General features: G+C 39.6%; 1 protein-coding gene across 9 annotated transcripts in view; it reads left to right on the top strand.

The window, feature by feature from the left end:
- Nucleotides 1-21,109, top strand: part of CASK (calcium/calmodulin dependent serine protein kinase) — a 325,007-nt gene that overhangs the window by 296,387 nt on the left and 7,511 nt on the right. For 7 of the 9 annotated variants that reach the window (XM_089673937.1, XM_089673942.1, XM_089673939.1 and 4 more), the window contains 4 exons: nucleotides 11,259-11,324; nucleotides 11,409-11,489; nucleotides 17,437-17,639; nucleotides 20,336-20,419. In XM_089673937.1, coding sequence (XP_089530063.1) covers nucleotides 11,259-11,324; nucleotides 11,409-11,489; nucleotides 17,437-17,639; nucleotides 20,336-20,419 — 434 coding nt within the window. Of the gene's footprint in view, nucleotides 1-11,243; nucleotides 11,325-11,408; nucleotides 11,490-17,436; nucleotides 17,640-20,335; nucleotides 20,420-21,109 lie in introns of all 9 variants that reach the window. The other 2 variants (XM_089673944.1, XM_089673941.1) reach the window with 1 other exon arrangement.

Below are 21,109 nucleotides of genomic sequence, written 5' to 3'. Positions count from 1 at the left end.
GTGGAGGTAACAAGTAAAATGGAGACTAAACAGTAGCAGAATTATCCTGTTAGGAATTGGCAGGTTCTGGAGAGTCTGGTATATGAGGCTCCCCCACGTGCCACTAGCAGAAGTTGCGTTATTTTGCTCCAGTTCCCTTTGCTGCAAATCCTAGGAAACCTACAAACAAGTGTCAGACTAAAGACTACATACAGAATATGTGTACAGCATCAGTTGTCAGAGGATTTGTAACTATTTTCAGCCTGGTTTGTGAGTCAAATAGTGGGTCCTCAAACTACATTGTGGCAGCTGAACAACTTGGTTAAAACCATGCACTCAGCATACCGGTTGCAGTCAGGGAGCAAACAGAGTACATTGATGAGCCATTTCTCTGCTCTCTCCTCCTTAACCGTCAGCCCAAATGCACTGCAGTAGAGCTTGATTTGCTTAGGACAATGGACTTTACTTTCCCAATATGAGTTGAGCAAGGCTGATATCAAGTCAAATTCAGATATGTAAACCCTATAAAATGCAAAATGCATTTCTTAATTGTACAGTAAATGGTGGGACACCAGGATGATCTCCTAGTAAAGAATCAGTCTCTACAAACCTTGTCAACCAATGTCCCAACAGACAGTGCAAACTGCAGATTCAAATGGATCCCTTTACAAGTCATTGCTGAAGCCAACTTGCCATTTGGAGTATCTAATCGATACAGCCGTGTCCAAGTTCTTGCTACCCCGGAACATATCTCTGTCCACTCCTCTCACTTGTCTAGACCCCTTGTTTCCAGAGTCGGCAATTGCTTCTGGTCTGCATGGGGTTCTTGGGCCTGATGTAGTATCGTATGCATCGTTTCATGGCAGATCTCTGTAGCTCAACAAACTGGTTACATGGGATAAAGAAACTCTGTCCTGCAAGTCCAGTCTCTCCCTGGTATGGTGGATTTCCAGCCTGGCACTGGTGTTGAGGAAGCTTTTTACCCCTGAAGAAATGGAAAGTTTTGGCTGGGGAGGAATTCTGGTCATCGGTTGAAGCTCAGCTTCCTATCAACTCAGGGTTGTCCCTTCAATGCTGGACCTCTCAACTGTGAGGTCACCTACCCATAATCCAGTCAGACAATGCCACTGTGGTGGTTTACATCAACCATCAAGGAGGCACCAGAAGATGCATTACTCAACGAGAAGTGAACTGATTCTCATTTGGGTAGAACTGTACATTCCACCCCTATCTGTCATCTCCATCTACATCCCAGGTGTGGAAAACTAGTAGGTGGACTTTCTCAGTCATCAACATGGACATGTATCTCCTGGCATCCATTTTCAGCAATGAACTGGAGTGACTTATTGCCTGATCTAGGGACCTTTAGACTTTTGCAGTGGATGCTCTGGTGATTCAGTGGGATCATTTCAGTCTTATCTGTGCTTTTCCTTCTCTACAACCCCTCGTCTGCTCTGCAGGATCAAGTTGAAGGGTAATCTGCTGATCCACATTGCGTTAAACTGACTCAAGAAGACATGGAACTCGGACATACTTAGAGTCCTGGCAGACTCTCCTTTTGGCCCTTCCAGATTATACAGACATTTTGCGCAAATAACCAGCCTTCCATCCTTCTTTTGGGTTGCTGGTTTGATGGCGTGGCCATTGAAACCCAGGTGCTGAGGTACAAGGGGATCTGATTTAGTCATCCCTAGGATCCTAAATTCTTTAATTCTAAATTCTTTTCTCCCAAAATTACATCTGGAAGGCTGACTTTGCTTGGTGTGAGGATAGGAAATTCAATCCTTGAACATATTCTTTGGGACACATCATGTCCCTTTTTCCAGTGTGGTCTGAACCTGCATTTGGCCTTGAGTACCATAAAGGGGCAAATTTCAGCACTGGGCCATTCAGCTTAAGAAACCATTGGCATCTTATTCCTTTAAGGTCTTTTTGCATTGTGTTGCCCTTCCTGTGCATCCCCATGTAGCTCCAAAGGATCTTAGCCTGGATCTTTTGGTCATTCAAAAGCCTCCCTTCATACCCACTGGAGATATTCCTTTGTCTCGCTTGCAAGGTGGCTTTTCTCATTGCTATTTCGTCTGCGCAGTGGGTCTCTGATTTAACACCCTTATCCCTTAAATAGCATTTCCTAGTGTTACAAATGGATAAGGTTACACCTCTCTCCTGAAGTTGGATTCTTCTTTTTTCAATGACCAGGACATTGTTCCCTATGTCCCTCTCTGAAACATCCCAAGGACATTTTTTCCACTGTCGTAATTTGGTACACTGTGAGGGTCTACCTCTCGCCTACAGGCTCTTTTCGGCAAGCAGTTTCTTTGTCCTTCCTGAGGGTTCCTGTTGGGGGGTTTCCTGCTTCTCACTAAACCATTGCTAGCTGGAATAACCAAGACATCATTTGAGCCTATGATCTACAGGATATGGTTCTACCCTTCCCTGTTAGGGTGCACTCTATGAGATCCATTAGTGTCTCGTGGGCTTTTCAGCATCAGGTATCTCAGCTTTGCAAGACTGCCGCCTGGTCTGTTCACATGTTTGTTATGTTTCTGCCAGGTGGATGATGTCATGGTATTTCAGTTTCAGGCGTAAGGTGTTTCAAGTTGTTCTCGGTGAAGCCTTTACTTGACCCGTTGTTACAGGGACTGTTGGCGTTTATTTGCTTTCTTTCTCACCTCTCATTTGGACTACTTTTGGACATCCCAAAGGTAATACTAAAGCTCCTGTACTGTACAGTTAAGAAAAAAAAAGGCTCTGTTCTTTGTCATCCCCCTATTGCTTGCTACAAAGCTGAAGCTTGCTGGGAGTAGAAGGGAGATGTTCCCGCAGCTTCGCCAGCATCCAGTCACTTGAAAGCAGCTGCACTTAAGACTAAAAATCCTGTGCCATTTACTGTACTCAAGAAAAGGATTTTGTATGCAAGTCAAAAATACAAATTTCATGATCATTAAAGGTTAGTTCACCATTACTAAGAAAATAAAAAGTCATATGCATTGTAACCTCTGCAGTATATCACAAAGCAGTGCTCCAGTTTGAATAATAAAGCTTCTTTTTAAAATAATGCCTGTTGGCCATGCACAGACTTTACCAAGCCTGTCCCCAAAACTCCTAGGTGGTCAAACCTTTCCATCCTGCCTTTATGGTAGAACTACCCAGACTACAGTGGCTAAGCTCAGCGTTGTGCAAGAGGGAGACAGCATGTACCAGTTTTGAATGAACCAGAGTACTCCATTGTTGGACTAATTACTAAAATGTATAATAATTTACTGTTATTATAATGACCTAATATCTGTCTTTATATTTACTTTCTATAATACCCTGTTAATCAGATATGAGTCCTGACAGGGAGTTCCAGCATTTTGAATCAGTCAGGCTGCACTGAAATACACAGTACTGGTATCGTTACATGTTTAACCCCTTCCTGATGAGCGTACACATATATGCTGGCTCACAGAAGTGGGTCTTCATATGCAACCCTGTGTTTGTGCTGAGAATACGCTGCACAGTGCACTCCCAGTACAGAGACTCAGTTCTCAACCAGAGCTCCATGTCTCATACTGATGATCGAGAATTGGAAGGCCCAGTTTGCCAATTGCCTGATTGCTGTGATAGCCTCAGACTATCACAGTGACCAGCCACTGTGCAGCCCACCCATGTGTGTTTAAAAAATAAATTAAAATATTTAGATCAGAGTTTGATCTAGGTTTGGATCATGGTCAGAGGTTTGGGTCAGCATATTTTAAGATTTAAAAAAAAAATAATTGTAATTTAGTGTGTCAAATGTGCACTATTGTTTCAGGGCCCTATCACAGGTACAAACAACAACTAACACACATATGTGGTATTTCTGCAATCATCAGGAGCAGGAGAATTTATTTTGAGTTGTTCTTTGGTGGTAGGTCATGGTAATAGCAAGAAATATACAGCTAAATTAAAAAAAAAAAAGTTTTTACAATTTTTTTCCCAGTTTTTTTTTAAATTACTATTATCATGTGCCACCAAATGAAAACCCAATTTGTCCTGAAAAAAAAAAAAAAGCTATGATCCACCTTGATACACAAAGTAGTCACAATGATATGTACAGTTTTACTAACACATGTTTAAAGTTGCAAAACTGTGTCCAGGCATTGATTTGTTTTAGCCATGAAGGGGTTAACGGCTTTAAGGGCTGAAGTTTAAGGCTGGCCATACATTATACAATTTTCTTGAGATTTTTGGTTTAGATTTATCAAAAACTATATAATAGGAGGTCAAACCTAACAACACTTTCAGTTGTATCCAATTAGGCTCTTGCACTACATAGTTGAAGGTAAATCTAAAAGAAAATTGGACAGAAAATTGGAAGAAAATTGTATAGTGTATGGCCAGCCTAAGCATGTCTGCTGGAGGGGAGATACACAGTGTGATGTTGCTGTGGGTGGAGAGCTGATAAGGACAATTAGCATTATTTTGTGACAGGGTCATGTGAATCATAAGAGTGGCTAAACTGAATTGTGAGTGTCCATTTAGGTAGTGGACTCTGGAAAGTGGTAGATACACTTACTAAATAACCCTTATTATTAATCCTATTCAGGCCAGCAATGAATATCACTAGTCCATGGGGCTACAGACAAGCATTTAATATCATTTAGTCTGTGAGACAGGCCATTGCCAATCATTCAGTGTCAGAGTGAAGTTAAAGCAGAACTAAACTTTCAGTCAGCATTATATATTTTAATCTTTGTGCAGCTGGCATTAGCTATCTATACATACTGTAGGAAGGTATATTATATTTACTTGTTTTAAAGGATACGTTCACCTTTTGGAGCATGTTACCTGTTCCACTCATATTTAGGGTGGAACATGTAACCTGTTCCAGCTGCTGTCACTTGTTCTCCCCATCATTGTGACAGCAGATGGGATCTTCTCTTTGCATCTTCTATCACAGTTTAAAAACAGAGCGGCTATAAGGGGCTCTGCCCTCATGGCCGCATCTTTCATTCACAGTTTCCTGTAAATGAACTACAACTGCCATTAGCCACCATGGCTGACGGCTTGTAGTTCTGAATGATCTGTGTAGGTGCAGATGAGTGCTTTCATTCACCAGCCCTGCAGCTTTCAACAGACAGCCCATATGAAATATCCACTGATCACTGGCTTTCCAGGCTCCTGCAGGATAAAATAACGTATGCAATTTTTTTCTTCAAACATATTTGCATTTATTTTTTCTTGAATGGTGAACGTACTAACTTTTTTTTTACATTTCTTCAGTTGCTTCCTGATCTATGGCCTAGACCAAAATGATGTCATTCATCCGAGTCCTTATGGGCATTTTTTTCTTTTACCTAGAAGAGGGACTTCCTCTGAGCTAAGGGCAGATAGATTCCAAAAAGTAAATGCTACATGAATCATCTGCACTCGCTCAAGATGGCAGAGGCTAAAAATGCTAGGGGGTGTTTATCAAAGTGATTTCTCAACAAAATAAAACATGGATGGATGGGCGAGTTTTCTTTGAAATTGGTGTTTTCAGTTTCCGTCGCTCAGAAAGTTACGTTCCGCCTTTACGTTTAAGCTGCTAACTCACTAAGGCTGCATTCACACTTGAGCATTTTGTAGCTTAAAGCTCCAAAAACGCTCAAACTTAAAAAAAAAAAATCGATTGTTCTCTAATGGTGCCTGTTCGCTTGATCAGGTGTGAACAGGCACAATAGAGAACAATTGATTTCTTAAGTTTGAGCTTTTTGGAGCTTCAAGCTACAAAATACTTAAGTGCGAATGCAGCTTTACTGCCCGTTTTCTGCTGTGTAGTAAATCCAAGATAATGAGGGGAATCCATTTACTAGTTTCGCTTTTATTGTCACTAAAGTGTTCCAGAGCACTTCTCTTCAGAGCATTCACTTCACTTTTCCTCTGTAGTAGTCACTTATCATAGATTTATTGTAGAACAGTGTTTTTCCTATTGCTTATTTGCATTGCACAAAGTTTTAATTTTTATAATTGTAAGGGGATATAATGGCTACCTTAATTAGTGTTAATTTTCCCACTGTGTTCTGATTTTAAACATCATCCTAGAAAGCCTGTACTTTGATTTTGTACAGGAAATCACATCTTTCTGAATCACTGTTCTAGAATAAAAGAAGATCAAATAGCATGACTGTATTCATCCTTTTGCAAGAATCGTTGCATGTTAGAAAATTAAAACCTTGCATCAAAGTACTGTGCATGTAAGAATTGGTTTCTGCTTGCTGTATATAGTTGTCGCTTGAAGGTCATTTAGTTTTCATTACAATCTCTACCAAATTGCTTATTAATCTTATATTGTCAAGTTACATTTTTTTTTACCAAAGATTAGAATTAAGCCCCAACACTGCTAATGTTCTTGTGTGTCATGTATGATAGAGCAGCATGTAATGAAAATTATTTCCTTTGTAGTCTGAGCTTATTAGTTAGCCCACTAAAATTCTTCAAGCCGTCTCTTCACATCACTGTTCACACAGCTCTTGCCTTTTTAAATTGGATAATATTATTGGAGAATTCACCGACTCCATACAGGTGGAGGATTGATATTTTCTAAAGAAGTGAATGGTGCTTGATATTTTCATGGGGACTGCAAATTTAAAAACATTTTACATAAAGGCTTCTATAACTCCACTTCCAAATTATGTACATTCTGTGGTTGATATGCTAGAACTGGAGACTGCAAAATCTGGTGCAGCTCCTTATAGAAACCAATCAGCTTCCAAGTTTTATTGTCAAAGCTGAAGCTGATTGGCTACCATGCACAGCTGCATCTGATTTTGCAAATCTACCCTTTGTGTCAAGGTCTACTTTACAATTAGAAGGCCCCAGTGAAAAAATTGCTTTGTAATTACCACATTGCTGCCTGCAATAATGCTTAAATGTGTAAGCCCACAGAATTGACAAAACCCTAGTGTATAAATGTTTAGCCAATTTGTTAGTACGCAATTGGCAGTGCTAAATTTAACAGTGCCCATATGTCTGAGAAGGTATTTAGATGGGCTGGCATGATCCAGCCTAGTCACCTTTGTCTGCTATAAACACAATAACTCAGGATGAGGAGGGCAAGCCTTATACAGAAAGTGTGGTAGTAGTGATTAGAGGGGGGCGGCATACTGGTGACATCAGTGCCTTTTTATATAGCCATGTGCCCATATTATGTCATTGGCATTGACTAAATATGGGTATATGTCTGCGTAAGGACACTGATGACTTTATTTACATGTGTTGCAGGGCAAAAAATGATCCTGCCAGCAGATGATTGAACTAAAAAAGAGCTTAAATTTGACAGTTGGAAAGAGGTGAGTTTAGAGTATGCCCAAAGCTCATCTCTAGTAGTGGTCAAAGTTTTTCTAACTTTAATTGATCACTATTTTCACAGATATCTGTTTTTTTTTTTATTTGTATCCACGTGAGCTGATAGATTTTAAAAGAATCAGCTGATCTGCATGAAAACAAATGACTGCCATCTCAACTCTATGGGAACCTTTAAATTGTTTGTAAAGGCAAAAATAAAAAAACATTGCACTGTCTCTTTAAATTAATTACATGTGATTTCGCATGTTTGTATTGTATTTCCCTCTGCCAATGCACTAATTTCCCTTGTTGATCCTGCCTGTGCTGCTCCTCCTACAAGTAAACTGACCACAATAGCATGGCAGCCGATCCAAGCTACCATGTTCAGTTTACATCTTGTGTCATCACACCAAAGATACAGGCACAATGTGCAAGAGCATAGTGTGCCTTCTCTTCTATAGTCAGTGCAAAGCCCACTCATCCCTGCTCTCGGATTTTGGAGGGGTGGGAAGTGACATTTGCTACCTTATCCGACTGTGTTCCATTGACATAGCAGTGCAGAAGCTTGGCGGCAACTGGACATGCCTGACATTGGACACGCCCACCAGCAGATCCGTGCATCACTGTGGAGCTTACAGAGAACACATGACCTGCAGTTTGAAGCTGCACAGCACTGCAGAAGCAAGTTTTTAACAAACATAAACCACAGTGCATTTAACCTGTGCATTTAGAGAAATAGGTTTATACAAAAGAGGGATGAATAGGCCTATCCTTTTTACACAGTGAAACATAGCTTTCTGTATGCATACTTAGTTCACACAGAGAAACATATGGTTGATTTACTAAAACTGGAGTGTGCAGAATCTGGTGCAGCTGTGCATGTTAGCCAATCCGCTTCTAACTTAAGGTTGTTCAATTAACATCTGGGGCAATCAAAGGGTTAACTGTGTGTGTTTTACATTGTCCTGTGTGTGTTCTACTGCAGAGACATGCTGCTTTGTATTTCTCTGCTGCATGTCCTTGCTGACAGGAGAGAAACTTGTGTTTACATACAGGTCTCTCCCCAGTCAGCTTTCCCCAAGTGCTGGTTGGGACCCGATGATTGACATCCCTAGCCGCCAATAGCGGCACGGGTAGGGCGGTGTGTGCATGCCCCCTACCTGGAAATGCAAATCATGTATATATACGTGATTTTTACGAAGCCCTGTCACCCTGTCCCAGTTAAGCTTTGACAAAACCTGGAAACTGATTGTTTCTCTGCAAAGCTGCACTAGATTTTGCACTCTCCAGTTTTAGTAAATCAACCCTATAGTTTGCTGTATGTATACTTGTTTTACACAAAGAAATATAGTTGGCTGTATGCATAATTGTTGGGGCAGGGGGCAACCTTATAGCGGAGCTCCACCCAAAAGGGGAAGCTCCGCTTGTCTGCCTCCTCCCTCCCTCTGCACTGCCACATTTTGCCCTTTTTTTTTGTGGGGGAGGATCGGGTACCTGGTTTTGACTGGTACTCGCTCCCACTTCCGGCTCAGTTCACCATGATGAACTGAGCTGGAAGTTCGACTCCCATCCTTCTCCCCTGCAGTCTTCTGGGACACTTCACAGGTCCGACATCTCAAGGCCCAGCACGACTCATGCATGCGCAGTAGGGAACCAGCTGTGAAGCCGCAAGGCTTCACTTCCAGTTTCCCTTACTTGCAATGCTGGCGCCAGTAACCTGAAGGCTAGTGAAAAACTAGCTCGGATGAAGACGGCGCTGGACCCCTGAACAGGCACAGTGGGGCAAAAAAGTATTTAGTCAGCCACCAATTGTGCAAGTTCTCCCACTTAAAAAGATGAGAGAGGCCTGTAATTGGCATCATAGGTAGACCTCAACTATGAGAGACAAAATGAGAAAAAAAAATCCAGACAATCACATTGGCTGATTTGGAAAGAATTTATTTGCAAATTATGGTGGAAAATATGTATTTGGTCACCTACAAACAAGCAAGATTTCTGGCTCTCACAGACCTGTACCTTCTTCTTTAGGAGGCTCCTCTGTCCTGCACTCATTACCTGTATCAATGGCACCTGTTTGAACTTGTTATCAGTATAAAAGACACCTGTCCACAACCTCAAACAGTCACACTCCAAACTCCACTATGGTGAAGACCAAAGAGCTGTCGAAGGACACCAGAAACAAAATTGTAGACCTGCACCAGGCTGGGAAGACTGAATCTGCAATAGGCAAGCAGCTTGGTGTGAACAAATCAACTGTGGGAGCAATAATTAGAAAATGGAAGACATACAAGACCACTGATAATCTCCCTCGATCTGGGGCTCCACACAAGCTCTCACCCCGTGGGGTCAAAATGATCACAAGAACGGTGAGCAAAAATCCCAGGACCACACGGGGGGGACCTAGTGAATGACCTGCAGAGAGCTGGGACCAACGTAACAAAGGCTACCATCAGTGACACACTACGCCACCAGGGACTCAGATCTTGCAGTGCCAGACGTGTCCCCCTGCTTAAGCCAGTACATGTCCGGGCCCGTCTGTAGTTTGCTAGAGAGCATTTGGATGATCCAGAAGAGGATTGGGAGAATGTCATATGGTCTGATGAAACCAAAATATAACTGGTAGAAACACAACTCGTCGTGTTTGGAGGAGTGAGAATGCTGAGTTGCATCCAAAGAACACCATACCTACTGTGAAGCATGGGGGTGGCAACATCATGCTTTGGGGCTGTTTCTCCGCAAAGGGACCAGGACGACTGATCCATGTACAGGACAGAATGAATGGGGCCATGTATCGTGAGATTTTGAGTGCAAACCTCCTTCCATCAGCAAGGGCATTGAAGATGAAACGTGGCTGGGTCTTCCAACATGACAATGATCCCAAACATACCGCCCAGGCAATGAAGGAGTGGCTTCGTAAGAAGCATTTCAAGGTCCTGGAGTGGCCTAGCCAGTCTCCAGATCTCAACCCCGTAGAAAACCTTTGGAGGGAGTTGAAAGTCCGTGTTGCCCAGCAACAGCCCCAAAACATCACTGCTCTAGAGGAGATCTGCATGGAGGAATGGGCCAACATACCAGCAACAGTGTGTGCCAACCTTGTGAAGACTTACAGGAAACGTTTGACCTCAGTCATTGCCAACCAAGGATATATAACAAAGTATTGAGATGAACTTTTGATATTGACCAAATACTTATTTTCCACCATAATTGTGCAAATAAATTCTTTCCAAATCAGCCAATGTGATTGTCTGGATTTTTTTTCTCATTTTGTCTCTCATAGTTGAGGTCTACCTATGATGCCAATTACAGGCATCTCTCATCTTTTTAAGTGGGAGAACTTGCACAATTGGTGGCTGACTAAATACTTTTGCCCCACTGTAAGTGTCCTTATATTATAAGTCAGCAGCTAAAGTACTTGTAGCTGCTGATTTTTAATTTATTTTTCTTGAGGAGCCTGAACCGCCTCTTTAATAACAATATTTAGGTGTATCTTTGATCTTCTTACATTCTATCATGACTTTTGGTCTCCACAAATTTTGCATTTATTCCTGAGTGTTATGATTATAACATTTCAGAGCTGCTTATTGTAATTTTGCACAATCTCTGCTTTCAGACAGTATAAAAACAATTTGATGGGTGTGTACACCGAGAAATTGTGTCTCCAGTGCACTGCTACATAAATATACATGTTTTAAGGAGACTTGAATACTACCTATACAAAAAGAGGTCTATAGACTGTATACAGTATGCAGGTAGGATAGATATTCAGTTTTTATTTCTTTAGAGATAAATGCTGCAATCCAACCAATAAAATTAGCAAAAATGTAACATTAATACATTTTTTTTAAAAAAGTGGTCATACAAAGATGTGATAATTAGCATTTTGGTTGAGAGTCTATCACTGTTAGATGACTGATCATTGATATTATATCTTTCTGTAGAGAGATTTGCTAATGTTTTGACTTTTTTCTTTATAGTTTTTGATCAATTAGATCTAGTCACTTATGAAGAAGTTGTGAAACTGCCTGCCTTTAAAAGGAAAACACTAGTACTTCTAGGTAATGTATTTTGACTGAAGTTACTGTTTTGGTATATTATGTCAAGCAAATTGTAATCTTGATTTACTTTTAATTTTTTATTAGGTGCACATGGTGTTGGCAGACGACACATAAAGAATACACTAATTACTAAACATCCTGACAGATTTGCTTACCCTATCCCGCGTAAGTACTGTAATTCTTAAAATATTGAGTGATTTATTGGAACAATAGAGATTAAAGAGGACTTGTAGTGGATATCAAATATGTAAAAGAAAACAAGTCACAAAATTATTCTATAATGGGCATAACCATTTGTCTCCTAGGGCAATTTTTTCTTTTTCGCACACGTTAAATTCTGCATTTTGTGCTTGAAATTACTTTTAACACCAAAGCTCCCTCCCTCCCTCCAGGAATTATATGTTTTCTGAAAGTTGAGACCCTTGAGAATAAAATGGTGGTAGTTTCAGTGTGTTTTATGTTAAACAATATTTGCGATGATATATTTATCAAATGCATATTTTCCGGAAAAATACACTAAAGTAAGTTTTACTGCAAACACAGTAGCCATTGTTTTGCTAAAATATAAAACATGGGTATGTGTCGAGTAAATAGATTCCAACCCTGTCAATGCATAAAAGTGTGCACACCCATGAAACCGCAAAAACCTGTGGTACCCAAAATTGTGCAGAGACGATGCTTTAAAAGCCTTTCCAGGTTATCAGTTTAGAGTTAACCATGACTTATGACCCTAGAATTATTGCTCTTGCTCCAAGAATCGTGGTAATACCACATATATAGGGCATTTTATATTTAGATACACATGCTCTCCTTGTGCTCCCTGTGAATTGGGGTGAGAATGAGGGTGACAGGGTGTTCTTTAATTTTTTATTGTTCACATTATATAATTTTTTTTACATTTTTGTTTTTCTTTATGTAATTATATTGCTTATTACATAGGGTGGTAGCATTGGGCAGGTGATTGATCATCTTTGTGGAGACATCTATTGTACCCCAAATCCCCCCCCTGCTCTCTATTTATTTGAAAGCCCTTAAGTGGCTCTAAAAACCAACACTAAGTGCACAGCTGCAGGCTACATTTCCTTTACTAATTTAGCATCTAAATAAATTTAGAAATTGATTTATGCATGCTCACCTTGGGATAAAATGTGGTAGGCTACATTTGTTACTATAGTTGTAATTTCTGAAGTGCAATAATATTTCAGCAGAGAATATCACTATCATCCTTTGGCCGATATGAAAATAGGCACCGATATAGGTGCCGAAAATAGCCCTACCCTCCACTGCTGCCCAATGCTTCTCAGGCTTACCTGAGAACTCATTCCAACGATCCCAGTGGCTGGGCTTAGAAATCAGTGAAGGAAAGATGGCCTCCACTCTTCTCTATGCCCTTAGAGGACTGGAGCAATGTCATTACGTCACTTCTGATTCTTTGTAAAGCACTAAATCAATTTGTTTTGTTTTTTTAAATCTAATGCTTTTTTTTTAAATCTTATTGACCTCAGATCTCTCCATAAAGAGGACTTGTCACTGCTTATTTCTATCACAAGGGATGTTTGCATTCCTTGTGATTGGAATAAAAGTGATTTTTTTGAAAATTGTAAGTGACAGTGTAAAAAAAAAAAAATAATAAAAAAAATTAATCATTAGTAAGACCTCATCTGGAATATGCAATTCCATTTTGGGCACCAATTCACAAAAAGAACATTGGGGAATTGGAGAAAGTACAGAGAAGGGTAACCAAACTGATCAGAGGCATGGAGGAGATCAGCTATGAGGAAAGATTAGAGGAACTGAATTTATTCTCTCTTGAGAAGAGGAGATTAAGGGGGGATATGATCAACATGTATAAATACATCAGTGGTTCATATAGTAAACTCTGTGTAGAGCTATTCACCCTGAGATCATCACAGAGGACAAGGGGGCACTCTTTTCATCTGGAGGAGAAGAAATTTATTCTCCAAATACGGAAAGGTTTCTTCACAGTAAGAGCTATGAAAATGTGGAATAGACTCCCTCAAGAGATGGTTCTGGCCAGCTCAGTGGATTGCTTTAAAAAAAGGCCTGGATTATTTCCTAGATACACAGAATATAACTGGATACTAACATTTATAGGTAAAGTTGATCCACGGAATATCAGATTGCCTACCGGGGGATCAGGAAGGAATTTTCTTGCAGGAGCAAATTGGATCATGCTTTGTTGGGGGTTTTTTTGCCTTCCTCTGGATCAACCGTGGGTAAAGGGATTATAACTTTTTTTTTTTTTTTTTTTTTTTTTTAATGGTTGAATTGGATGGACTTTTCTCTTTTTTCAGCCAGACTAACGATGTAACTGTGTAAAATTTAAAAAAAAAAAACATTTAAAGCTGCACATCCTGATTGGTCCGGTAGTCTTCTGGGACCTGTGAAAGTTCCCAGGAGACTGTGGTAGGAAGGAGGGGCAGGAACGTCTGGCTCACTTTGCCATGGTGAATTGAGTCGCAAGTGGGAGCGGGTACCTGTCAAAACCAGGTACCCATGCCCCCCAAAAGGTGCCAAACATGGAAGGGGGAGGAGGCAAGCAAGCAGAGCTTCCTCTTTTGGATGGAACTCCGCTTTAAAGTACCCCTGTGCTTGCATGCAATGGTAAACGCATACTTAAGCCACACCCACATGTGTAAACGGTGTTCAAACCACACATGTGCAGTATCAGCACGAACGTTAGAGCGAGAGCAATAATTTTAGCACTAAACCTCCTCTGTAACTTTAAACTGGTAACCTGTAAAAATTTTTAAAGTGTCACCCATGGAGATTTTTAAGTACTGTAGTTTAGCACCATTCCTCAAACGTGTGCAATTTTAAAGCATGACATGTTGGGTATCTATTTACTCGGCATAACATCATCTTTCATATGTTACAAAAAAAATGGGATAAATATTGTTTTTTGGTTGTTTTTTTGGTTGTTTTTTTTTTAATTCTTTTCAGTGTTTTTTTTTCCCCAAAAAGTTGCATTTGAAAAATTATATATGTTTTTAAAAACTGTCCATTTTGGTTTTTGGCCAAGTGCAGCCTGAATTTTCGGTTTCAGCACCAGAATTTTAATTTCGGTGCACCACTACTTTCTTATAATGTTTAACTTACTGAGGTTTTCAACGTTAATTTTCAATCATTGTCAAAATATGATTTGCATTAAACTGTATGTCCAGATATTATCCAAATTGAACCTCAATTCTCCCTTTCTAAAGAGAGTGGGACATGGGGGGTGTAGGGATTGGTGAATTTCTGTAGTTCGGTAGGTATGGCTAACAAAGCTGATTAGGATTTCAGTTAAGCAAAGGCACTGTGCTGTCAGCCGAAACTGGTATTTTTCTGTACTTTCAGCATTTTTTTTTTTGAGGGATAATACATAAGGAAACGTTAATGTAGTGTTTGTTTGTAGATATTCACTGTAAATGTTTGGGGTTTTTTGGGGGGTTTTTTATGCTCATTACATAGTTATGTTCCATCATTGTCAACATCAGTAAGCTGGCCCTGAAAAATATTATGCAGTCATTGCTGGAGGGCACGCATGCAGACAGAAAGTGGTTGCAAAGAGGTGTTAGCAGATAAGCTATGCTATGTTATATGCCGCTACTTTCAGGTGATTGGACACTGGCAAAAGCTTTCCTGGAGCCGACCCCATTGTATCCATATAACCCCACCTACTCTGTGAGGCTCATATTGTTTGCTAGTAACCCTAGGTGATGAAGCAGATTTTTTTTTTCTATTTTTCATTGTACTTTCTAGTTTTACTTGTACCTTCAAACAACAGTTTTATCAACGTGACTGCTTATTCCCTTATGGCTCACTAGCAGTTTCCGAATTAGTTGGTTACCCTTGATTTACATCTTAGGAACTGTACTCAAATCTCACAACAGCCGGCCTTTAATACTTGCTTCAGGCTCTGGATCCTGCGTTCGGCACTCACTTTGGTATGTGATGTACTAAGCTAGTTAACCACAGGGTGCCGTACAAGTCCAGGACCGTGGTTCATTCCTATGACCCTTTTCAGGCCTTCCGTAACAGGTGAAGTCTGGACTCTGGATGGGACCAGTGATTTAGGTAAAGTAGGACAAGGTTTCCTGTACCTTTTTAACCACTTCCAGTCCAGACACTTTTACCCCCTTCCTGTCCAGGCCAATTTTCAGCTTTCAGTGTTATCACACTTTGAATGACAATTGTGCGGTCATGCAACACTATACCCATATGAATATTTTAGCATTTTTTTGAGACAGATAAAGCTTTATTTTGGTGTTGTTTATTCACCACTGGGATTTTTATTTTTTTTTTCTATGTAAATGAAAATGTCCAAAAATTTTGAAAAAAGTGTTTTTCTTATACAATTTTGCAAATAAATAATATTTCATCATAAATCTTGGCCAAAATGTATTCCATATTCAAGTGACATCTTGCTTACTACTCTGCATGTGATCACTGATTGGCTAATTGTTTATATACAATGGCTGGATGGGAGGTGGTTAAATACCAGTTCCTGGCTGAACAAATGTTTAACATTTCCACCCACATTTTCTGCTGTCAACCGAAAAAGAATATTTACCATCTCACCTGTTACCTTAGAGACACAGCCAGAGGAACTTGGTAAATACCTGAGTTTTTTTTTTCAGTACTTGAAACCCTCAGTCTGCATCCATTCCAGGAGTATCCTGCCGGGGAAGATTATCACATAGCAGTGGTGTATTACAGGCAATCAGGAATAGGAGCACATGGAACTGCAGATAATCCACTGCAGGTCCTGAGGAAGCTCCAAGTACTTCTCAGGTTGATAGCAGTTTCCCTGTTCCAGAGCAAGGTCTCAGCGCTGACAAAACTCCAGCCTTTTAAATCAGGCCCCCTCACAGACACACAACATGTGATCTGTCTGACTAAAGCAGAATTTTCTGCCCCTATGTGTGATATATTCCAAAGGCTATCTTGACTTCTGGAATCAGCAAGCACTGACACCTATGGTCTAAGAATTTACCCCTGTTGTATTGTATTACTGACATAATAAGAGTTTTTACATATCTGTAAATTCCATATCTTGGAGTATGTTACATTTTTGGACATAGATCCCTCCCCTTTTCCTCTGTGATCTCTTTACTACTCTTTAAAAAAAAAAAAAAAAAAAACTGGAGTCTTGCGGACTGGGTTGGGTTATATGGGTACACTGGGGGGTAGTTCCCATGCAGTAATCCTTACTTTGGAGTTTGTTTACATGCTAAAAGCAGTAAACAGTCAAATGCTAAAAGCAGTAAACAGGCAATAAGCTTATAATGCCTATACCCAACAGTTGGCAGAAATTTGTTTTGAGCCCCTAAGAATTCTCTGTATTTCTGCAGGAATGGTTTCAAAATTTGGACTGTCCTGCAAATCTGCAACATGAATGAATTGCAAACAGCCTGCACTTCCTGTACTTACATCACAATGCGTTTTAATTGCTGAGATGTTAGAAACCTGGGTTTCTCTGAAATGCATGTACCAGCTTTTGAGAAACAGTCTGCTGTTTAACTGCTGGTTAATAAACACCTGCACTTCATGTTTAAAGGCAGCATGTACTAGGGAACACATTGGCTGCCATTGCTGACTTCTCCTTCTGAAAATGCTGGTTACTTGGCTTCTGTGCTGGTCCAGTAGCTTCAAAACATTTCTAAAGCACTGCCCTGCAACTTCTATGCGAAATATGAGTTCTGACTTTACCTATTTCATGCGTGTTCTGGGTCAGTGACTCAAGGTTTTGAAGCCAGAAGCAGTCAGGTCACTAGCATTTTCAGGAGTGGGTTAGCAATTGCAGCCACCGCATTTCGCTCAACATGCAGGTATATTTTCATTTCTGTGCACTCTGAGTTTCAGGTGTATTGGGGCGTTTGCTATGCAATGCTATACATTTCTCTTTTTTTTTTTTTTGTATGGAAAGACTTGCTTTAATCCACATAGCAATATACAAAATAAAACAATAAGGATCATTGATAGAAAAAATGTATGTGGACACCCCTGTTAGGCTAATAGATATGTTTGTGATTTTTAATAAAAATGTCAGTACTTTTGCAAGAGTACTGAAGAATACAGAAGGTAATGATTTTGTTTCAAATTTTAGACACAACAAGACCTCCAAAGAAAGATGAAGAAAATGGGAAGAATTACTTCTTTGTATCTCATGACCAAATGATGCAAGATATCTCCAACAATGAATACTTGGAATATGGCAGCCATGAGGATGCTATGTATGGGACAAAACTGGAAACAATACGAAAGATCCATGAGCAGGGACTTATTGCAATACTTGATGTAGAACCTCAGGTAACGTTTATATCCCAAGTTTATCTTTTTTTTTTTATTTCTGCCTTCAGCATATTTTAGTGCAGCTACAGTTGAAGCACTTGCTGTTTTTGCTAAATGTCTCTTTCCTTTACGCCTTGTTGTTATTAAAAGCTTCATGCATGCCATTGTCCTTTCAGCAAATGATTAAAAGTTGAAAAATACCACAGTCCAAGTAGCATACCATCAATATGTGAATACGGAAATATCCATATATTCATAGAGAGGCATTCATCTGGAATTTTTATATATATATATATATATATATATATATATATATATATATACACACACACATACACACACACACACAAACTGCTCAGCATAAATGAGTACACCTCTTTTGAAAAGTAAGATTTTAATCAATATCTCAATAAACACAAGAACAATTTCTAAAATTTTGACAGTTAAGTTTTATAGAACATTTGTTTAGCTCACTACATGAAAGCAAGGTTAATAATATAACTTGGATTACAAAATCTTCAGATTTACTCAAATTAGTTGATGCAAAAATTAATACACCCCACAACAAAAACTACTATATCTAGTATTTTGTATGACCTCCATGATTTGTGAGGACAGCACCAAGTCTTCTAGGCATGGAAAGAACAAGACGACATATTGCAGCATCTACACTATATTGCCAAAAGTATTGGCACATAAACTTTAATGGCATCCCAGTTGGAGATGTAAGGCTTGGATGCAGCTGCTCAGCCATGGAAACCCATTCCATGAAGCTCTCTATGCACTGTTGTGCTAAACTGAAGGCCACATGAAGTTTGGAGGTCTTTCGCTATTGACTCTGCAGACAGTTGTTGACTTTTGCACACTGTTCGCTTCAGCATGTGCTTACACCGCTCTGCCATTTTACATGGCCTACCACTTTGTGGCTGAGTTGCTGTTCCCAGTTGCTTCCACTTTGTTATAATACCACTAACAGTTGACATTGGAATATTTAGTAGCAAGTAAATTTCATGGACTTCTTGCACAGGTGGCAACCTATTACGGTACGGCGCTTGAATTCACTGAGCTCCTGAGAGCGACCCATTCTTTCACAAATGTTAGCAGAAGCAGTCTGCATGCCTAGGTGCTTGATTTTATACACCTTTGGCCATGGAGGTGATTGGAACATCTGAATCCAGTGATTTGCAGGGGTGTCCTAATACTTTTGGCAATATAGTGTATCTTTTTCCATTCTTCAAGGATGACCTCTTTTGGAGCCTAGATGCAGGATGGAGAGTGATGCTCAACTTGTCTCTTCAAAATTCCCCATAGGTGTTCAATTGGGTTCAGATCAGGGGACATACTTCGCCATTGAACCACTTTCACCCTGTTGTTCTTCAAAAATGCAACAGTGATCTTAGATGTGTGTTTTGGATTATTGTCATGTTGGAAAAATGCACAATGACCAAGGGCACGGAGTGATAGTAGCATCTTCTTTTTAAATATAGAGCAGTACATCTGTGAATTCAGGATACCATCAATGAAATTTAGCTCCCCGATACCAGCAGCACTTAAGCAGCCCCAGAGAATGACACCACCATGCTTCACTGTAGGCACCATGCAATTTTTTTTGTACTTTTCACATTTGCGACGCCATACCGTTTTGAAGCAATCCGTTACAAAAACATTTATCTTGGTATCATCACTCCAGAGTACAGAGTCCCAGTAGTCTTCTTTTTCAGCTTAGGCCCTGGCAAATTCTAGGAGGGCTTTTTTGTGCATGGCTTTTAGGAGAGGCTTCCTTCGTGGACAACACTCATGCATGCCACTCCTCTGCAGTGTATGCCATATTGTGTCACGGGAAACAATCACCCCAGTTTGGCTTTCTACTTCTTTAGCTAACTGCACTGAATTTACATGGTGATTTTCTTCAACCTTTCTCATTAGAAGACGCTCTTATTGAGGAGTTAACTTCCTTGAATGGCCTGGACGTCTATGTGAGATGGTTGCAGTTCCATCTTTGTTAAATTTTTGTAGCACTTTTGCAACAGTGTTCTGACTGATAACTAAAGCTTTGTTGATCTTCTTGTAGATTTCACCTTTCTTGTGTAAAGAAATTATTTTCTTTCTCAGGCCTTATGACATTTCTCTTCTGGATGTATTCATTTTTGCAACATGGTCTTGAATGAATTTGTTAGGAAAAATACTTTTTTGTATGTGCAAATTAACAAATCTCTTTTGCAATCAATGGCCCGCATTTGTGGGAGTATTTGGAGTATAATGTCCCATAGAAAATCTTGATTCTGAAAGGAAAGTAAAGGTTTTCTGACAAATCTGTTGGGGTGTACTCATTTATGCTGACTACAGTATATGATTGTGCAATAAAAGAAATATAAGTTATGTTTTTCACAAGGACTCTGGAAGGTTCATTTTGTGGTTCTATATTTTGATTGCCCTTACACTAAGTAGATAGATAATTATTTTATATGCTGTATCTTATTTTTAAACTGTTTTTCAGGTTTCTGTTTTGTAAAAAAATGCATTGCAATGCACTTTAACAATTCATCAAACAGCAGTTTGTTTCACAGCTCACACCAGCGCACAAGTGTTGTACTCACATTGTGCACTGGCATGTTTGAGATCTTTTTTTTGCATTCTAATTGGTAAAGGATAGGTAAACAGGAAAGTGTCTTGTAGATGATCTGAATCTGATTGGTTGGATTCCTTATTTCTAGGCTCTTAAAGTCCTGAGAACAGCAGAATTTGCTCCTTTTGTGGTCTTTATTGCTGCACCTACAATTACCCCGAGCATCAGTGAGGTAAGCTTACTATTCCTGTTTTTCACTGTTCGGTTATGTAATCTTTACAATAATTTAAAGATGTTCATTTATTCCACAGTTGTTTTTTTTTTGGTGGTTGAACTTTACAATAATTGTTTTCCAAAATATTTATTTTTGAGGAGAAAAGTTTTATATAGTGAAGCAATTAATATAGAATTCTAAAACTACTCTCATACCAAAGATAAGGTGACATCATAAATAAAACTGCACTGCCTATGTAAACCAAAAATCTCACATAAAACATATAACCCCCAGGGTAACAGTGCTACCTCCATTTAAATGAAAAATAAATAATAAAATGAGTCAAAAATATAATCAGAATCTTATATCCTTATAATAGTCCTCAGTGGATAAAAAGTCCAACAAATAGTGCCGAATAAAGTGCTTCAGGGATGTGTTCTCAAGTTGGGGTTCATCCACTGGGGGACCACAGAGATTTCACACCGCACTCACCCGACAACTTTAACCTCTTGCTTTAAAAATCAAGTCAATAAGGCATGTTTCCCATGTATCCTGGCTCATGAGGGTCAGCTCCCCCCGATGGTCTTCATCCAGCTCCCCAGTGAACATGTATCACGGCCCCTTATGGTAGCTGCAGACGTATCCTTGGTTTGTACACAGAGCAAAGAAGAGAAAGAGGAACCTCGCATATTGAAAAGTATTGCTTTA

This window comes from Staurois parvus, unplaced genomic scaffold, assembly GCF_062004578.1.
Source record: "Staurois parvus isolate SC_StPar_1 unplaced genomic scaffold, SC_StPar_1.0 ptg000145l, whole genome shotgun sequence".
Taxonomy (NCBI): domain Eukaryota; kingdom Metazoa; phylum Chordata; class Amphibia; order Anura; family Ranidae; genus Staurois; species Staurois parvus.
This window is presented reverse-complemented; position numbering and strand designations above follow the sequence as displayed.